Genomic DNA, 16878 nt, shown 5'->3' with positions numbered 1-16878 from the left:
TAATTAAAATGTAAAAACTTTGAAGTCTGAACTTTCAATGTGGGCTGAAATAGAGAGTCAGCGTGGCTGCAGCTTGCTGCTATGTCAGCTTACATCAGTCATGTGATTTGGAGGTGCAGCGTGTCAGTGGACCACAGAGGGTCAATAACACTGACCTTCCTTCCATTTCCAGAGTGTAACATCCAACCACCTGTGTAAAATCCGAAATTCCCATGGTGTTGTTCAAAATGTGCTCTGGCACAATCATAAACATTGCTTGTTACTGAAAACAAGAAAAAAGCTGGTCCTGCTATGGGCTGAACCATTTGTTAATGGTGGAGGGGGGTAACACTATGCAATATATTCAGTTTTAGCATTTATATTCACTGTTGACTGTAACTACGCTCAAACTGTTAATGCTATATTATTTTAATAAACAACACTGTTATATGCAAAACTGGGGTGGCACTTGGGGTGGCAAGGGATCATTTTAGGGTGGCACTTGCCACCCCATGCCACCCTTCTAGATCCGCCCCTGGAATGCGGGTGTGTCTGCGAACACTTGTTTACAGTCGCCTTCAGGCCTGGTGGGTGTGGCCCTGCTAGGGGACTGGCCACCACACCCGAAGCCCCTGCCACACACCTGCTGCTGATCAGGGCTCGTCTGGGGAGCTATTTAGGAGAGTGTTGGAGCTCCCACTGGCGCGGGATCATTACGTTGTCATCCCAAGTTAGTGTGTGTGTCTCAGCGTATGATAGTGCAGTTCGTGTATGCCCGCGGGGTTCAGTTTTGACGGCTGTTTCTGTTGTTTTCCTGCAGGTGGAAGGGTGGGCCAGAAAGGGAGCACTCACAGGATGTGCGGAAACATGACAGCGGGGAGCACGAGCACGGACGTCGGAGGGGAACACACACGGGAGTCAAGGGAGCAACGGGGATTTATTGCGTTTACGGCTTTTACTGTAAATAAAGTGCACTGTTTGCATCGCAGAGTCCTGCATTTGGGTCCTCCTTCCCCACACTCATGGTCTGGCACACTGACCACACTCAACTAAATTGAGTTTTGACAATGAAAACTAAACCTTTCCTACAGTTGAAAAACCATAAATATCTATCTATCTATCTGCACATTTTGTTTGTCTGGATCATGTGTGAGGCTGAAGAGCTACTTCTGGTTCTGTGAAGGGTCAGATGAGGTGAGAGCGTATTAGCAGCCCACAACAAAGGCTTTATCACACAAACAAACCAAAACATGCTTCAGGACCGTCAGGGAAGTTCCGCATCTAATTTACTTTCACTATCATTTTCTTACAAAAAAAAAAATGCTGACTCCTCCCACGTCTGTGTAACGGCAACCTTCGGTCCTTCTTTGCCGTTTCTGCAGGACGTAAAGTTTCTGACTCGTGCTCTTGTTTAGTAGCTTGGATGCCTTCCGGTAGCAAAAACGACGCAAAGGAAAAAAGGGGCAAAACATTTATTTTCCATACAAATCAAAAGGTACAAAACAAATGCCTCTGGTGGGAGCTCCGTTTACATTCCCTTTATGATACAACATAAAATAACATTAAAACGGCGATGGTGAGAAAACTGCTGCTCCACGTTCTGCTCGCTTACCTAACCTTTTACCCACACCCCTCCGCATGCGGGCCAAATACACACCCCCTTTACGACATCTATCAACACTTTACAACAACAACAACAGACTAACAAAGCAGGATTAATTTATGGAGCACAGCCTATTACATTATAACATAAAATGATCAAGATTATAATAGAAACTTAAAGATCTTGACAAATACTTAAATATGGCATGATGTAACTGAGTAAAATATTGGCCTGGACTTGGCTCCAACAGTCTGGTTAGCAGTTGTTCAGTTCGCCACTGTGCCCGACCTCTTCAGGCTGTATCCAGAGCGAAAAGATTGACGCATTCACGGGTCTCCTGCACAGGTAACACAGCGTGGATCACTCAGTGATGAGTGTTACACTTGGGTGGATATTCAAAGGTGTGATTTCACTGGTAACGACTGTTATGATCGCACTTCTCGTTATTGTTGGAAACACTCTAGTGTTCACTCTCTCTGTCTGACACACACACACATACACACAAACACACACACACACCTACCACTAAAGTACACATTTTGGTTTGTTTATTGTTTCGCAGACTGTTGGCCTCAAATATGACAACAAAACAGGAGAAGTGTTACAATCCGAATGACCCAACAGTTAAGTTTGTTGATAAAGAGGATGATTTGGACTGTAAGTATAACTTGGACACTTTTCAAACTGGTGTCAAAATTATTGTTTAGAAATAATAAAATAAAATCATTGTAAGTATTTACATTCACATTATGCAATGTAAAAAAAAGTCGACATTAGTGTTTATTCCTGTGTGTGTTTGATTGTTCTCAGTTTTGTGTGAAGGCTTCAAATCTCTCAGAGCTCAGATGTCCTGTGGTCACGCTGTGGCTCCGACCTCTCTCACCAACTGGTGTCGCAGGTTGTTGGACCAGGTAGGCCACTAAAGGTTGACTTTGTTAAAATAAATCAATTAAAAAAGCAACATAAATAAAAAATACCTAAATACCTAAATAAATAACAGAAGGAATCAGACGTGGTGAATTTAGGGATAAATAAGATAATAAGGGAATACTTTGGGCCTTATAATTATAAAAGTTAATAGTTTTAATGCTGCCACCCACAATTTTATAAGCACACATGTGGATAAATGCAGAAAACATATTAATTCACTTATACAAAAAGAAATGTGCAATGAAATAAATACCATTTTATTGGAATGATTATATTCATATAGGGGAGAATGAGTGAGAAAAAGACTGTTGGGTGAGAAACACTAACTGAAGTCAACTGAGGGAGTGGTGCACTTAACTTATCTCGATAGAAACCACCTCTGCTTTCAAGGAACAAATAAAATTGGACAGAAATGTTCAGCTCTGAATTCTGCCTGTGTTGTTGTTGCTTGTAGCATTTATGTAATGCAACTCTTGCTTTAGTTAAGTGAAAGTTTCATAAATGGGAGTTTTCAATATTTAACACAAATGCTGCAGACGCATGACTCATCAGTGTGTACACTCTGCATCACCTGAGATGATGCAGATAAAGGTTTAGTTGCTGTTTCTGATCAGCTGCTTTCCAAACGTATGTGTCTTCAAAGAACAGTTTAGTAAGCAGAACAGGACTATGAATTACATCTTTTGATCATTTCGGTCCTCCTCCCATGCTCCATACGTTTTTTAATATATTAATTAACACTGATATCAATAACATAACTTGTTGAATCAGCACCTGTGATACACAGCATAAAATTACACATCCAACAGCCTCATTGTCAAGATCCTGGGTTGGTGACCAGGCATTTTGATTTTTGTATTATTTATTGTGCTTTGATTTCATCATGATTTATCACTAGTCTTTAAGTTTTTGGTTCTGTATTTCTAAGCTCTAGTAGTTCTTAGGTCTTGTTTCTGTGTCCCCTCTCTTTGATGTCAAGTCCACAGCAATGTGAAAGGTTTTTTGAGAAATCTCTTTACTTTTTTGCATTTCACAGGTTTTTTTGGGGGCAAAACTACTTAAAACTAGATGAACAGGTAATGAATGCCTGGCAATTTTTTTAAAATGTCCTGAAAACTTTCTGCCTGGACATTTCCTGTTTTTATTCAGACATTCACGGATGGATTTTCTGTTAACAGTAAAAAGAAAAATTCTGTCACACAATTTGGTCAAAAATTCATTCTTCTTGTTTTAGCTTTTTAAATTAATTTGTGCTTAGTACACAGCAACACAGGTACATTTAATGTTAAATATTCTTTTATTCTCCTCAACTCAAAAACTATACTAAAATATAATGACAGCATCCATCTCGTCATAAAATGACTAAACAGCTAATACATGATATGGTGAAATTTTCTGTTAATAAAATCTGCAACAAAGCCAGCTGTGGTCAAGCTATTTTATTACTGCATGCAGGAGAGCTAACACACATCAAACAACACAGTTCTACAGTCATGAGCGTTCTGAAACACAAGTGGTGCTCCCACTCCTTTATGCATTCCAAGGAAGAGGGAGGGAGTCACAAACTGATCATACCACACATCATGAAGCTTGCTATGCAACCTAACGAAACAATGGGTAAGCTGTTTTGTGCCCTTGGTGTTATCAACAGCTGCAAAGGGAGTTGTCTTCTCCAACTACTAAGGGGGGAAACAAGTTCATCTAGTTTTAGAAACTTCCACTGTGCAGTGTCACAACTAAGCATATACATAAGCACTTAAATACTTTAAATGAGAATAATAGAAATTTTCTATCGCAATTAAAAAAATCACTCGCAAACTCGAAAATGTGAGCATTTTAATTTTTCTTGAAATCAGTTTGTCCTCATCAAAATGTTTTCATAATCATGCATTCAACAGGATACCTGACAAACATTGACAAACATTTAATTATATCCAGAGTAAAGTAAAAAGTAAGGTAAAGTAAAATTTTATTTATATAGCACCTTTCAAGATAAAATCACAAAGTGCTTTACAGAGGCAGAAAACAGACATTAAAATCTCAAACAAAACAAAATCAACCAAAAGCAAGTTTAAACAGATACGTTTTTAACTGTTTTTTAAAAGACATGACTGAGTCCACAGATCTCAAACTCAAAGGGAGCGAGTTCCAGAGTCTGGGAGCCACTGATGAGTCATGATTATGATCTTAAAATGGACCCTGAACTTGACAGGGAGCCAATGCAGTTGAATCAGCAGGGGAGTGGCATGGAGATTTTTAACCATGAGGGGAACAAATTTCAATGACTTTTGTTTTATCAGCATTTAGTTGAAGGTAATTACCAGCCATCCAATCTCTAACGGAATCTAAGCAGGAATGCAAGATTTGGAGCTTAGAAACATCAGGCGGCCTAAAAGAGATATATAGCTGAATATCATCTGCATAACAATGATATGAAATGCCAGAGAAAGAGCTAAGAAGTTGCAGAAGAGGGAGTAAATACAACAAAAACAATAACGGTCCCAAGTCAGAGCCCTGAGGCACCCCATAGGCAAGAGAGCTGACGGAGGATCTGAACTTAGAGGTAGCCACAGAGAAAGATCGATTTGACAAATAGGATTTAAACCATTCAAATGCGGTACCCGATACACCCACCCAGTGGTTTAATCTATCTAACACAATAAGATGATCAACAGTGTCAAAAGCAGAGGTCAGATCCAGCAACATCAAAACAGTGCACTCTCCAGCATCATAATTCATCAAAATATCATTAGAGACTCTAAGAAGCGCAGTTTCGGTAGAGTGAGCCTTACAAAAGCCAGATTGAAATTTATCAAGAACGTTGTGTTCATCTAGAAAAACCGTGAGTTGCTTGGCCACAACCTTTTCTAAAATCTTGGCAATAAAAGGCAATTTTGAGATGGGTCTGTAACTGGAAAGCAAAGAAGCATCAAGGATGTTTTTTTTAAAAAAGTGGTTGAATGACAGCACTTTTACAGTAAACAGGGACCTGACCAGAGAGTAGAGATGCATTAATAATTTTAAGAACACTAGGACCAATAGACTCAAAAACATTTTTAAACAAAGACCCAGATAAAATATCAAGGGGGCAAGAGGATGATCTAATCGAAGTGACCAGCTTCAACAACTCAGGTAAAGACACTGGTGAAAATCTTTCAAATATGACAGGCTTAAGTAAAATCGGAACAGGCAAATGGTACATGGAGGGAGAGATGTTGCTCCTTACATTGCTAACCTTTTCATCAAAGAAGGAAAGAACATTTTTTACAGTCTTCATTCGAAGAAATAGGGACAGCAGCAGCAGCCGGAGTAAAAATATCCCTAATAGTGTCAAATAAAACCTTAGGGTTACCTCTGCTCCTAGAGACTAGGTTTGAAAAATAAGCAGCCCTTGCATCATGAATTGAAGCATTAAAAGAATCTAACAGGTCTTTTAAAAAGAGATGAACCTGTAAACGAGTCTTTCTCCACAAACGCTCAGCTTTACGACAGACACGCTTTAAACAGCGAATGCTGTCGTTTATCCAGGGCGAGGGTTTTGTAACAGGGGCAAGTCTAGTTTTAATAAGACAAATATTATCGATAATAGAAAGACAGTAATTATTAAAAAGATCTGTTAATAAATCAACATCATTAGAGGCAGGCAAAACCAAATTACCTTTAAGCTAGAATCACTGCCTTGCAGTCAGCCAAACAGTTAAGTTGCAGTTTACATCCATGTCCGTCTACTCGTGATATTGTATACATATGTAGCCAGTCATGGCTTAAAACTCAGTGTTGATTACAAAACTGCTTTCACTTCATGAATGAATCTGAGTGAACATTTGTCCTTGATTACCTTAGAATGCCCTAAGACAAAAGTTGTTGACTGTTAAGTGGGACTATTTGAATAAAACTAAACAGATCTACGGAAGGTGCTCCTGAAATTTGTGGTCATTAGAACAGGGTGGATGGATGCTGTCTCAGCACGGGGCTGACAGGACTTTTCTGTAATACATTAAAAAAATGAAATCCACAGATTAAAACATTAAAATAAAAATATATTAAGACAGAGTGTTATAACATAGGTGTTTCACAGGTGGTCAAAATGCAAAAACAAGTTTCTAAGTTTCTAAATTAATCAAATATTTGATCTCAGAGAATATGTCTATGTCTCTGTATTATGTCCAGTATTACATTGTTACACCCAGGCTCTGACACCCACGAACACTTTGTGCATTTGTGACACATCAGCAGTATTTGACAGAACATTATTTAAAGTGTTGGTAAACTTACAGATATAAGTGCATTTACTGGATTTGTTTTGCCTGCTCTTGCTTTTCAAAAACAATGAGGAACAAAGTACCATCAGAAGTGCTTGTTTTGGTGAAGAATTTTTAAACTGTAAACAGCGGCTGAGTGAATAAGGATCGGTGTCCACACTCCTGTGTCCACATCTCCTTAACAATAACAACACTTAAAGTTAATAGTTCAAAATCATCCTTAGCACACACGTTTTTCTCTGCTGTGTTCAAGATGCTCTCAACTGTTTTGTTCCTTTATATTTTTACTTTATTTTTACTTTATATCCTTTATAGTTTGGCACTTTATATTGTAAGGTAGACCCTACAATAACACAATACAGAGAAAAACCCAACAATCACATGACCCCCTATGAGCAAGTACTTTGGTGACAGTGGGAACCAGGCTCAAGGAGGGGCGGCCATCTGCCATGAGGGGAGGAAGAGAGGACAGAAAACATGCTGTGGAAGAGAGCCAGAGATTAATAATAAGTAATGATTGAATGCAGAGAGGTCTATTAACACATCATTACTGAGAAAGGTGAATGAAGAAGAAATACTCAATGCATCATGGGAATGTCCCAGCAGCCTACAGCATAACTAAGGGAGGATTCAGGGTCACCTGGTCCAGCCCTAACTATATGCTTTAGCAAAAAGGAAAGTTTTAAGCCTAATCTTAAAAGTAGAGATAGTGTCTGTCTCCCGAATCCAAACTGGAAGCTGGTTCCACAGAAGAGGGGCCTGAAAACTGAAGGCTCTCCCTCCCATTCTACTTTTAAATACTCTAGGAACAACAAGTAGGCCTGCAGAGCGAGAGCGAAGTGCTCTAATAGGGTGATATGGTACTACAAGGTCATTAAGATAAGATGGGGCCTGATTATTCAAGTAATTGTATGCGACAAGCAGGCTTTTGAATTCAGTTCTGGATTTAACAGGAAGCCAATGAAGGGAAGCCAAAACAGGAGAAATATGCTCTCTCTTTCTAGTCCCTGTCAGGACTCTTCCTGCAGCATTTTGGATTAGCTGAAGGCTTTTCAGGGAGTTTTAGGACATCCTGATAATAATGAATTACAGTAATCAGCCTAGAAGTAATAAATGGATGAACTAGTTTTTCAGCCTCACTCTGAGACAGGATATTTCTAATTTTATTGCGCAAATTGAAGAAAGGAGTCCTACATTTCCGTTTAATATGTCCATTGAAGGACATATCCTGGTCAAAAATTACTCCAGTGTTACTAGATGCCAAGGTAATGCCATCCAGAGTAAGAATCTATGTACAACATTCTAATTCTCACCTGAATTTAGCAACTAAAAATTAGAGGTCATCCAGTTCTTTATGTCTTTAAGATATTCCTGCAGTTTAACAAATTGGTTTGTGTTATCTGGCCTCATGGAAAGATAAAGTTGTGCGTCATCTGTTGTACAAGTACCGCAGTACCTGTAATACTTACAGCATGTTCTAATCGCTCTAATAGGATATTATGGTCAACAGTATCGAATGGTGCACTAAGGTCTAGCAGGACAAGCACAGAGATGAGTCCACTGTCAGAGGCCATAAGAAGATCATTTGTAACCTTCACTAAAGCTGTTTCTGTGCCGTGATGAACTCTGAAACCTGACTGAAACTCTTCAAATAAACCATTCCTCTGCAGATGATCTGTTAGCTGTTTGACAACTACTCTTTCAAGAATTTTTTAGCTAAGACAGCTGGGCCAAGAGATGGCTTTTTAAGTAATGGTTTAACTACTGCCAGCTACATAGCTGATTATTAGAGATGGGTTGATCATATTTAAGAATGGAGCATTAATTAATGGCAGGACTTCTTTGAGCGGTTTTGTAGGAATGGGGTCTAAAAGACACGTTGATGGTTTAGAGGAAATAAATACAGAACTTTACTCAGAAAAATCAGTTGAAGAAAAAGACTAGATAAATATCAGTGGTACTGAACGTAACTTTACATAATGTAACATCTGTGAGATGATTATGAGTATTTTTTTGTCTAATTTGAGAAGAAATTCATGAATTCACTGATAGTTCACGTTAAAGGAATGGTTTGCTTAACAGAGCTCTGACTTTTTGTCAGCCTGGCTATGATGCTAAAGAGAAACCTACGGTTGTTCTTATTGTCTTCAATCAATGATGAATAGTGAGATGTGCAGGTATAAAATATAATAACAAGACAGCAGAAATAAATAACAAACAGGAGAATTACATACAAACAAGAGTAATATATACAAACTAGAGTACTAGAGGAATACATGCAAAAAAGAGAAAGGCACATATTGAAGAACACAGTGCTTGGAAGAAGTACAGAGACTTGGTTTAACACTTTACAAAGTTTAATACTGAGCAAGTTGAGGCGGAAAATGACTTGAAAACAAATGAAAATTTAATGGATTTGTATACTCTGCTATTGAAATCCAGCAAGAAATAACATAGTTTTGGTTTTGGTCATTGTACACATAACAGCATTCAGTTGTAATATGAGCAGTTTATTATTGACGTAACATATGTACCTTCAAAAACTAAAACAAATCATAACATGAAACTCACCTTGTTTCTGTGGAGAAGTTGAACAGGGTTTTTCTTCATGTTCTCAGCTGCACTGGATCATCACCAGCTTGCATCTTCATACTTTTTCCCCTCAGTGGTCTTTACTTTTGTTGGCCATTCTTCTGCATTGGAAAACCAAAGTGTGTGATCACAGGCGAAATATGGGATATTTTTCCTGTGCAGGTTTTAGAGCCCTTAATTTGGTTCTAGCTCATGAGCCACTGTTTATCTCTAATAATCTCTAAGGATTTGAATGTTAACGAAAGACACAAATATACAAAAAAAAAAAACATATGCCACATACTTGAAATGATCTGCTCAGTATTACATAAATCGCATTTTCAACAAAAGTTAGAGCAAGACATAGATAGACACAGATCTGCAAATATTAACTCAATATTTCTGTGTGCTACAACATGGACATAATGACATAATGATAGATTTTAGTTTCACCCTGGCACAAAAATCACTAAAGTGTTTCAATAAAACAACAGAATATTTAGCAACACAGTTCTGAGATGTACAAAGTTAGCAAATACCACTGTAATATAGAATTTATAGTTATAATAATTTTAGTTTAACCGGTAAACATGATTTAATTTTGGTGGTTTGTTTACAACATGAGTCAAATAAATAATTTCTCTTTTACTATTTCAAAAAAGGGTGAAAGCAGATTTGTGTGTGGCGGGTCTGGTTGCAGTGCTGAGTGGACTTTTGCAGAGGTTTGGAAAATGGCTCTGCTGGACCCTGAATAAACTGAGAATTTCCGAAGAACTTTGACGTTCAACGCTGCCAGGCAGACACTTATTACCAAAGTTGTAAGTGTCTCATTAACATATTATATTTATTATAGAAATTTTGTTATGTATTAAATGCTGTCACTCTCTTGTCTCCATGTAGTGTCCTGGATGCAGCTCCACTGTGGTGAGAGAGAATGGATCAGATTTGAATGTCCTCTGTAAAGTGTGCACAGCAGTAAAAGGACGACTGTTTGAATTCTGCTGGCAGTGTTTGAGGGAGTGGAAGGGTGCACAGCCTCGGAAAGACCGCTGCGAAAATGATGGCTGCTGCAACCAGTCACTAACAACACTACAGACCTGCCCAGATACCACCTGTGATTCTGTGAGAGGAGTCCGCGGGTGTCCCTCTGTCCGTGCCTGTCCCACCTGTGGCTTCCTGGTAGAGCACAGCAAGAAGCATTGTAAATTTGTTGTTTGTCCTCGATGTAAGGTTAAGTTTTGTTTTGTGTGCCTGAAGAGCTATACTAACTGTATTAAAACCAGTGACTACTTTAGACCATGTTCCATTGGTGTAGCTCCCAGACAGACATCTGTACCTGTATAGCAGAAGTAATAATGAAAAAGACACAAAGCTCAAGTGTGTGAGGTAATATACCATGTTGTTTCTTTTAAATTACCTTTTTTTTTTTTTTTGATAATTATCTGTTCTTTTGGAATAGTTATCAGATATAATCAGTGTTGGTTTTTCTTGATGAGAAATTTGCTGCCAAACGTGATCTTTACAGCTGCATTAGGTCTGAATCATAACAACAATTAAACTGAAAAAATGTTATTCAATCAATAATTTGAAGTAAGGTTAATCATAGATTCCTCAACATTGTATTATTTTATGTTAACCTGTCATTGTCTGCTGCGTCTTCAGCATTAGCGTCATGATATTTAGCACTTATACTACTCAGGTCAGTTATTTCTTTCTTATTTTGACTGCTTAGTTTTTTCTAAAATGTTTAAGAAATCAATATTTAGTTTCTTGAAACCTTGTTATGCTTAATCAAAGTAGAAAAAGGGTGCATTTGTATTTTCACCTTCAGCCAACAGATGGCACTGTTTACTCTGTACACGAGGCGCGTTAATTAGAGCACTCACAGGTGCTGCCAGTTAGAGACTAATACTTTTTAAAATCATGCAGCCTGCATAGTAAGTGAACTATTGAGATAGGATTTTGGCAGGTAACCAAAAGCCTAATACACAACAAAAGGTTTATTTAAATGTTACCATAGAATACATTTGTTATTTTTCTGCCTGGAAAATGGTAACACAGCATTTCATAAAAAGAACATCATACCAACATATACGTGGTGGTAGCAGTGTAATGGTCTGGACTGCTAGCCCAACTTCAGTAACCCTACAAACGCCACTTAAAAAAAGATTTCCAGATTTTCTATTATATTCCATGACTTTGTAGCTCCAGATGTTGCGAATATTAAACCACACAGTGATAGTTGCAGAACTGTACAGATTCTGAAGTGCATATTGCAAAGCTTTAATGGATTTAAGACAGATTAATGACACACCTTCATTCAATGCTCTTTCTTCATTGATTTAGAAGATGAGAGATAAGAGTTCAGTCTACATCTAAATGAAACTGTGCTAAAAGCATTCTTTCCACAACAAATGCATTTCTCTTGTATTAAGAGACAACCCAGGTCTTGTTTATGTTACTTGTTGCTTCATTCCTTGCGTAGCATTACAGCAATAAAGGAGATAAAAGATGTATAATGACACACAGATTCTTCAGGTGATATCTTGTGTGAAGTATTTGTGCTTTCATCAGATTTTCTTGGCGCAGACAGATGGAATAACATATTCACAGCCACCGTCATCCCAGCACTTTTTGTCTGTAAGTACCAAGAACCTAGTTAGTGCTAAGTAAACACATGATCATTTTATCATGACCACACAGTGATTTACCTGAGAAATTTACATATGCACAGTTCTGATTGCCCTGAAAGTTATCAGGCTGTCCAGTACACCAGTTTGTGTATTTGAGAGGGGTCCCGTCACTCCAAAACCAAACCTTTTCCTGGGAAACACAAAATAATAAATTATGCTTTCTAAAAAAAGGCACATTGATAGTTTTCTTTTGTCTTTTGTCTATAAAGGCATAAAAAACCTTTTTGTTTTTTGCATATGGAATTCTTTTTTATTCTTGTTTTTCTTAATTTCCTGGTAAATAACTTTATGTATGTTAGCATACCTTTATTCCATCCGAAGCTCCAATCCAAGTATGTCCATCCTGCTTAGCAGCATCAGATATCAGCCTCTGAATCAGCTGATACTCCTCAAGGCTGTGCACAGATGCAAGGTTTGCATTCATGGACTGACAGTTTATCTACAGCGAAGAGACAGCAGAATTGCCAAAAAAAATTTTTTTTCTTTACATTGGTAAAGCGGAAAAAAAGTGCGAGAGAGAGGGTGAGAGAAAGAAAAAAAACCCACGGCTCGCGATAAGGAGCCGGTTTGCGTCGTTCACGTCAAAGATCCGGCTCTAAGAGCCGTTTGTTCGCGACCGACACATCACTACTGGCTAGTGACCAAAAGGGTGAGACTGCAAGCAACTGGTTGGTGATAATCACTGATATTACCTCAGCCTGAGCCCAGCTCATGGGCTTAGCAACATAGATGAAGCACTGGTCGTAGTACTCCGTCCAACCACAGGGACAAGATGGGGACTTCTTGACAAGATACCATTCTCCTATTGACAAACAACATGATTTTGAATTGAGTCATTGTATGTGATTAACTGGTTTCATTGACAAAAGTACTGCTTACTAGGGGTGCAACGATACACAAAATTCACGGTTCGGTTCGGTTCAATACTTTGGTGTCACGGTTCGATATTTTTTCGATACAGAAAAATGTTCATGCCTTTTTAATTTGTCATTTATTGAAATTATAAATATATATTTTAACTCAAAAGTACAGTTTTTAAATTTAATGTCGCTGAAACAACAAAATAATAAAAATAAATAAATCTATCTGATCGAGAAATCGCTCATCTTTGGAAAAGAGAGTTTATTACAGGGAAATAGCTCTTTCCAAAATAAAAGCTATACTATACGCTTCTTCTGGGGTATATTCTCAGCAGCATATCGAACATATCAGGTCCCCATAAGGAGAATCATGTGCTAACCGCTGTCTAAATGACTCGGGTAAAGTTTGTAGCATGCGTGCTTGTTGTTTTTGTCTGCTTCCACTTGTCTTTGCACTAGGATGATGTCGGAGTAAATGTGCAGTCATATTTGTTGTGTTCCCACTAGTGCTGTCAGCGTTAATCTTGTTAAAATGACATTAACGCCATAACGCGGCAAATCTCCTTTAACAAGTTACCGCGGATTGCCCCGTGAGTGGGGCTGGACGGCATCAACACATTAACAAGCTAACTGCGCTAACGCACTAGTTCCCACCAATTGAGCATTGCGTGGCACATCCGACATACTGTTTTACTTTTGTCCATGACGCGCTTACCTTCAGGGTCATACGTCACATGAAGACCAAAATAGTTCCAAAGGCCAGATCTGAATGAGTGTGGGGGAGGTTCAATTTCAGGTAGTGTTGAGGCAGTTGCCATGTTGCAATGAGCTTAGCTTCTGTCTTGCTAGCTTGCACTGCGCTCAGTGGATCTGCACTTGACAGTGCAACCTAGGTGGAGTAGTCGAACGCAGATCCACTGAGCGCTCAACACATACAGCATCGTTAGAAGAAAAGTTGATAAAATAAATGTAAAAAATTGTATTGTTCGATACATGCCTACCGAACCGAAAGCACTGTATTGAACGGTTCAAGTTCAGTATTGTTGCACCCCTACTGCTTACGATATTCATAATTAGAATCTGAATAAAAAAACCCCCAAAACAATTATTAGATATGTTTGGTTTAATTTGATCAAATAAGCCTTTAACATCATTTTGCAGATTAACATGATAATATTATGTGGTGTTTAAACTATATATTTAAAATTTTCTTTGTATGAGCAAATATGTATTCCAACAACTGCCTCCAAGTAATTCTGAAAAAAAAAAAATAGACATTTTATCATATTTAGGAAAGTTGTTTTTTTATGTTTGAGGTTAAAGATAGAAACTCTAGAGGCTTTTATGGTGGTTTAGAATTTAAATTTTCAGTTCAGGTTAACCAGACATACTGAATATTATCTCAAAGTAATCAGAGCACTAAGAAGTCAAAATTATTGCATCTGTGTTGTTCCCTGCCTTTACAGTATGATAAAAGAAATATACAATAATATTCACCAGCAGCAGTGGTCAGGGTCGCCATTGCACAGAGAAGTGCAGAAGCAGTCATCAGCTTCATCATGGTGATCTTTAGTATCTGCAGGAAACAGAAGACCCAAAGTGACCAGCAGTTAATAAAAGGAAGGATGGAAGATGATCAGGAATCTTATGTCACAAATATTGTAGGATATCTTCTCTTCTTGTCAGTGTCAGACTATAACCTCAGTCTTACAGAGTGGATGTGCTAAATAAGTCTCAGTCCTGCACTTATATTCACTCTTAGATATACATCTCAAAACCACAAGCAAACACTTGGCATATGTCTGTTGACTCAGAGCCAACAGACATTGTTCATGCACAGATCAACAAACAAAGTGTAAGTTTCTCTTTAAGGGCTTTGTCTCTGAAAAGGAAAGCAGTGTTCAGGGTAAAATGTAATGTGCTTTTTACGTTTCAGTTTTTGAATTCTAAAATACACTTTGCAGACAAAAACTATTGAGCTAACTAAAAATTACCCCTACATGAGATTTTATGACATCTCGTTCTGAACTGTTTCCTGTTGCAGGTATAACAGCTTCCACTTTTTAGTGGAGACTTTCTGTCTGACTTTAGTGTCAACCCAAATGTTGTTAGGACTTTAAGTTGTCTTGAAAGAAATATAGCAACTGTATCACCACACACCTCTCCATGTGCTATCAACTCCCATAAAAAAACATTGGGTTTAAACCATCAGTCCTGCATGAAACTGAATCAGGATGTTTCTTCAGGGAAAGCTGGATGCTCAGTCAACATACTCAACAAATACCAGTGAAATTTAGTAGTTTTCTTAAACTTAATGTCTTTATAACTATTTTATGTTTTTGTAAATAAAAAAAAGGATGGTTATGTATCACCACATCTCTGATATGCATATTTACTAATTCGGATTAAATAGTTGTCTGCAGTATTAAATATGATAGAATGAAGAGTAGACTGATATATGAAATATTACTGCAAGTGTTTTTTCTTTTTGCAGCATTTTTCTTTTTGCAAGTGTTTTTCTTTTTGCAAGTGTTTTTCTTTTTGCAGCATTTTTCTTTTTGCAAGTGTTTTCTGAAGTTGCAGTCCGTTTGGCCTCTCAGGGCCACCGTAGAAAAGTAAACAGCAGTGACATTCGTAGGGTTACTGAAGTTTGGGTAGCTGGTATATAACAATGTTCTACGTGATCACTAGCGACTCAGCTATGGTTAGCATAATATAAACAGTGAAGCTGGAGGATGAACGTGAACATTTTTGCACTCGATAAAAGTTCACGTGAGGGTTCCCGAAGGTCAGGGACAAATGCAATCGCATGGCAGGATGCTGTAAACGGACCAAACTTCAGCCAGGAGAACAACTGAGATAATCCATCCACAATACGAGGTTAGTTATTAATATACTGCTGCATGGGCTGAGCTGTAGTTACATCGTAAGGTTTTAAAAACTGAGCTTTAAAATGAATAGCGGTAATAAAACCTAAGAGAGGCTGACAGTGATCACTGACTGTTCTTAGGGGCTTGTTGAGATCAAATAGAAACGGATACAAAGCATTAAATCAAAACACAACAGCCTTATTAAACACAGGGTAGTTTGGGCCCGGAAGCAGGATTCATCACATCATCACTTAAAGACTGGATTCAAAATGAACCAGATGACAATAACTTACCTTCCTAACTAAGATAAATGGGAGGAAACTAGGATCAAATAAAAGGCAGTCTACTCCTACAAACCCCTTGATGTAGCAACTACCATTAAAGGTATTTACAGAGGTGCTTCACAGGTAATGGTGTGGCTGGTTGGGATGAGCAGAGGTTGAAGTGCTGGCAGTCTGCGGCAGTGTCATCTTATATGTCATCTCCATTTGGGTAACCGATCCATATTTGTCCTTCCACACTTAGATTTAAAAACAAAATTAAATGTAACAAAAGACACACGTTTTTATATTTTTGTCTTCTGTGTTAAGCACGTTAAGCTTACACGGAAGGAAATATAATATATGAATACAGTTGCTATTGCTATGCAACCAATTTTCCTGAGAGGATTTATGATGTTCTTTAAATTTAATAGAATTAAAATTTTGTGAGAGACAGTCTGGATTAACAGTAATGAAAAAATCATGACCATGATTGAAACCAGAACTAAAGTATTTTAGGAAACCAGTATCTCTAAAGATTTGAAGAGAAAAGGAAGTTAATGATATTCTGATCAGTGATTTATGTGCTTTTCATACTGACCACAGAGATGCAGGAGATGCACAACTACAGTACAGACTAATGATTCATTATAATTTTCAGTTCAGTTTTATTTATGTCACATCACTTCACAAGATGCTTGACGTGCATGAGACAAATGTTTACTCTGTTCTGTAATATGAGAATGTTCTTCCAACTCCCATTAAAGAAACATGTTTTTGGCACCATCAGTCTCACATGATACTGAATAAGGATGTTTCTTGGAAAAGGGTTGGGTGCTCAGTCAACACA

The 16878-nt window shown here is 37.9% G+C and overlaps 1 protein-coding gene and 1 pseudogene across 1 annotated transcript; one reads left to right on the top strand and one right to left on the bottom strand.

Moving 5' to 3' along the window:
* Positions 1-2151: 2151 nt before the first annotated feature.
* On the top strand, positions 2152-10689 carry LOC118454994 (E3 ubiquitin-protein ligase DDB_G0292642-like; annotated as a pseudogene).
* A 1103-nt stretch (positions 10690-11792) lies between these two features.
* On the bottom strand, positions 11793-14459 carry LOC148104255 (ladderlectin-like). Its single transcript, XM_087839323.1, has 5 exons — positions 14396-14459; positions 12731-12840; positions 12343-12477; positions 12057-12168; positions 11793-11983 (listed from the first exon to the last, which is right to left on the bottom strand). Exons 1-5 carry the CDS (start codon positions 14457-14459, stop codon positions 11916-11918), a joined length of 489 nt encoding a protein of 162 aa, XP_087695449.1. The 3' UTR covers positions 11793-11915.
* Positions 14460-16878: the final 2419 nt, after the last annotated feature.

This window comes from Neolamprologus brichardi, chromosome 3 (assembly GCF_056152115.1).
Source record: "Neolamprologus brichardi isolate AB-2024 chromosome 3, ASM5615211v1, whole genome shotgun sequence".
Taxonomy (NCBI): Eukaryota; Metazoa; Chordata; class Actinopteri; order Cichliformes; family Cichlidae; genus Neolamprologus; species Neolamprologus brichardi.
The sequence above is the reverse complement of the archived record's forward strand: the minus strand, read 5'-3'. Positions and strand labels throughout refer to the sequence as shown.

Excerpts from the sequence above, each read along its gene's own strand:
- LOC148104255 (XM_087839323.1), bottom strand. The coding sequence starts at position 14,459 with ATGATGAAGCTGATGACTGCTTCTGCACTTCTCTGTGCAATGGCGACC. Across the intron at positions 12,169-12,342 it reads GAGCTTCGGATGGAATAAAG|GAAAAGGTTTGGTTTTGGAG; the intron begins GTATGCTAACAT and ends TGTGTTTCCCAG. Across the intron at positions 11,984-12,056 it reads TGCATATGTAAATTTCTCAG|ACAAAAAGTGCTGGGATGAC; the intron begins GTAAATCACTGT and ends TGGTACTTACAG.